The sequence below is a fragment of the Myotis brandtii genome, unplaced genomic scaffold (assembly GCF_000412655.1).
Source record: "Myotis brandtii unplaced genomic scaffold, ASM41265v1 scaffold1058, whole genome shotgun sequence".
Lineage (NCBI taxonomy): Eukaryota > Metazoa > Chordata > Mammalia > Chiroptera > Vespertilionidae > Myotis > Myotis brandtii.
Window position 1 is genome coordinate 208,666 of NW_005353572.1, and position 2,606 is coordinate 211,271.

Below are 2,606 nucleotides of genomic sequence, written 5' to 3' on the forward strand. Positions count from 1 at the left end.
AAGGGGTCCCAGAGTGCGAGAGGGCACAGGCCAGGGTGAGGGCCCCCCCACCAGTGCACAAATTTTTTTGCACTGGGCCTCTAGTCTATAATAATAAAAACATAATATGCTAATTAGACTGGACGCCCTTCCAACGGCCTTTTGGACAAAGCCGGGGCTGCGAGGGAAGCCCGGGTCCTGGGTGCCTGCTGGCAGCTGGGGGAAGGAAGGCCTACCCTTGCATGAATTTCGTGCATCAGGCCTCTAGTATGGGATATAAATATGTATATGTACTAGTATATACATGATCTTACTCTTTGAAAAACAATCCAGGGCAAACCAAACAATTTAAAAGTAAATAATAATTCATTACTTTTGTCTCAATATCAATTTCCTTTCAGAAGATAACAGTATTTTGAACATTGTCCAACACAGGTGCCATTTGGCAGGATATCTTAACTGCAATATCTTCTTAAATATTATTTAATAGAAACTTTATTTACATTTACGTGGGTTTCTTAATAAATGATATGTAAATAAAAAAGAAAGTAAAAAATAATAAGGAATATGTAATGTCAATAAAGGTAGTAGACTATAGACATTAAGTCTAGCTTTATTAATTTTCAAAAATATATAAAAACATGTAGTTTAGGAGAAAAGATGATGGTACAACTTATACAAAACTCTGAGAATCATGCCTTTCTATAAGCCCTCTTAATCGGACATTTTATAAAATCAGTACCTAAATAAGTTCCTATAATACTTCTTTACATTTTGTTCACTCACTCTTATCTTTCAATCTCCCATATTTCCTCCTCCAATTTGATAGTTGACATTACAAAAAGAATACTAGCCCTAGCCAGTTCAGCTCAGTGAATAGAGAGTGGGCCTGAGGACTGAAGGGTCCTGGTTTTGATTCCGGTCAAGGGCACATGCTCAGATAAGTGCAGGAGGCAGCCAATCAATGGTTCTCATCATTGGTGTTTCTATCACTCTCTCCCTCTCCCTTCCTCTGTGAAATCCATAAAAATATATTTTAAAAAGAAGAATACAATTTTGTGTATATTTGTTTCCAAACTTTTTGAATCTGCACTTAATTAATTTTTATTAAATGGTGTTGAATGTTTAATATGCAGCCAAATGATGATTCATAAGAATAGAGAACATGATATTAAATACTATAATCATACATTAATGTTGTATTCAGTTAGTATTACATTCTGTCACAATAATAGTACTTAAAAGCATCATTTAAAATATAGGTTTATTTTTTTCAGAAGGATATATTGCAGGAAGATAGGAAGTGAAAAATAAAAGACCCCCTCTCCAAGCTTCTCCACAGAAAAAAACCACAAAACCCTGAAAATTTGAATAATGGCCTTAACCTTTCCCACATCGGTCAAAGACATAAACTTATAAATTCAAACAGTACTGCAAACCCCCAAAAAAATAAATATGAAGAAAACCATACCTAGACACATCCTAGTCAAATTGCAGAAAATCAAAGGTAGAGAAAAATCTTCAAAGTAGCCAGAGAAATGACACATTAAATACAAAAGAACAACCTGAATTACTTTTCTCCCAGGTCTAATATGAGTATAATAAGGAGAAACTAGTACAATAGCAAAAAAAAGTAGTAAATATATATACTTATTACAATAAATAGTTTTACAAATGAACGTAGTTGTTCTTTTTTTTTAATTCAAAAAATCTTTATTGTTGAAAGTATTGTATATCATACAGGAAATATTTAAACGTTACATTGGCGTTGGTTCTATTGCATTGAAAGAAGTTATGAATAGCTAATTTGTAAAGATTTGGGAGGTATTGTGTTTGATCTTGTCTGTAAAAACAGTTTCTTTTTTTTTTTATTGTAAAGTTTTACATGTCTCCTTTTCCCCCAATTAACCCCCTCCCCCAGCCCTTCCCTGCCCGTATTTGTTCTTTCATTTCTTTCCCTTCATGTCAAAGTTTTCAAAAGGCTTAAATAGTAGATTTTGTGAGTATGCGCCACCAGGCTCCCAGGCCAGTTTTTTAACATACCAAAATCCGCAGTCATTAAATAACAAGACTTTTGCTTTCAACAACACTATAAGGTACTCAAAGTCTGGATAACGTATTTGTCTCAGGCTTGACAAATCAGGAAGGAATTAATTCACATATAATGCCTCCCTTTCGTTACATTGCTTTTAAAGCAGAAAAGAAGTGGGTTAAATAAGCAAGAGTAGAAGCAGACAGATTAGAAGAGGTGAGAATCACCAAGAGGTGAGGTTCAGAAACTGCGGCCTCCAAGGCCTCCGCGGGAGGTCTGTCCACCCGGGGCCCCCCCGAGCACGTACCATTTTTCGGCAAACTCTGGATCACCTTCACCGCCGCCTCAAACCTGGTTTCATGCACGGATCTCGTGTCTGCCATCTCCAGCCGCCAGAGCCCGCCCCGGTCGCAAGGTGTGTGGGCTGGAATCAGAAAGCAGCAGCACCAGCTTTCCCAGGAGCCTGCATGAAACTGGAACAAGGAGCGCCGGCCGCGGGTCAAACATGCCCAAAGGGAGGCGGCCCAGCAGCCCAGCTGGCCAGCTCCCCTGCCCTCTCCAGGGCCCCCCCACCCGGCGGCCCCGCTCCTGCCTC

The 2,606-nt window shown here is 38.7% G+C and overlaps 1 protein-coding gene across 10 annotated transcripts in view; it reads right to left on the reverse strand.

Annotated features, from left to right (window-relative positions):
• Positions 1-2,606, reverse strand: part of ACBD5 (acyl-CoA binding domain containing 5) — a 60,089-nt gene that overhangs the window by 55,931 nt on the left and 1,552 nt on the right. For 9 of the 10 annotated variants that reach the window (XM_014540616.1, XM_014540610.1, XM_014540621.1 and 6 more), the window contains exon 2: positions 2,319-2,484. In XM_014540616.1, coding sequence (XP_014396102.1) covers positions 2,319-2,394 — 76 coding nt within the window. In that variant the 5' untranslated portion in view covers positions 2,395-2,484. Of the gene's footprint in view, positions 1-2,318; positions 2,601-2,606 lie in introns of those variants that run through there. The other variant, XM_005856969.2, reaches the window with a different exon arrangement.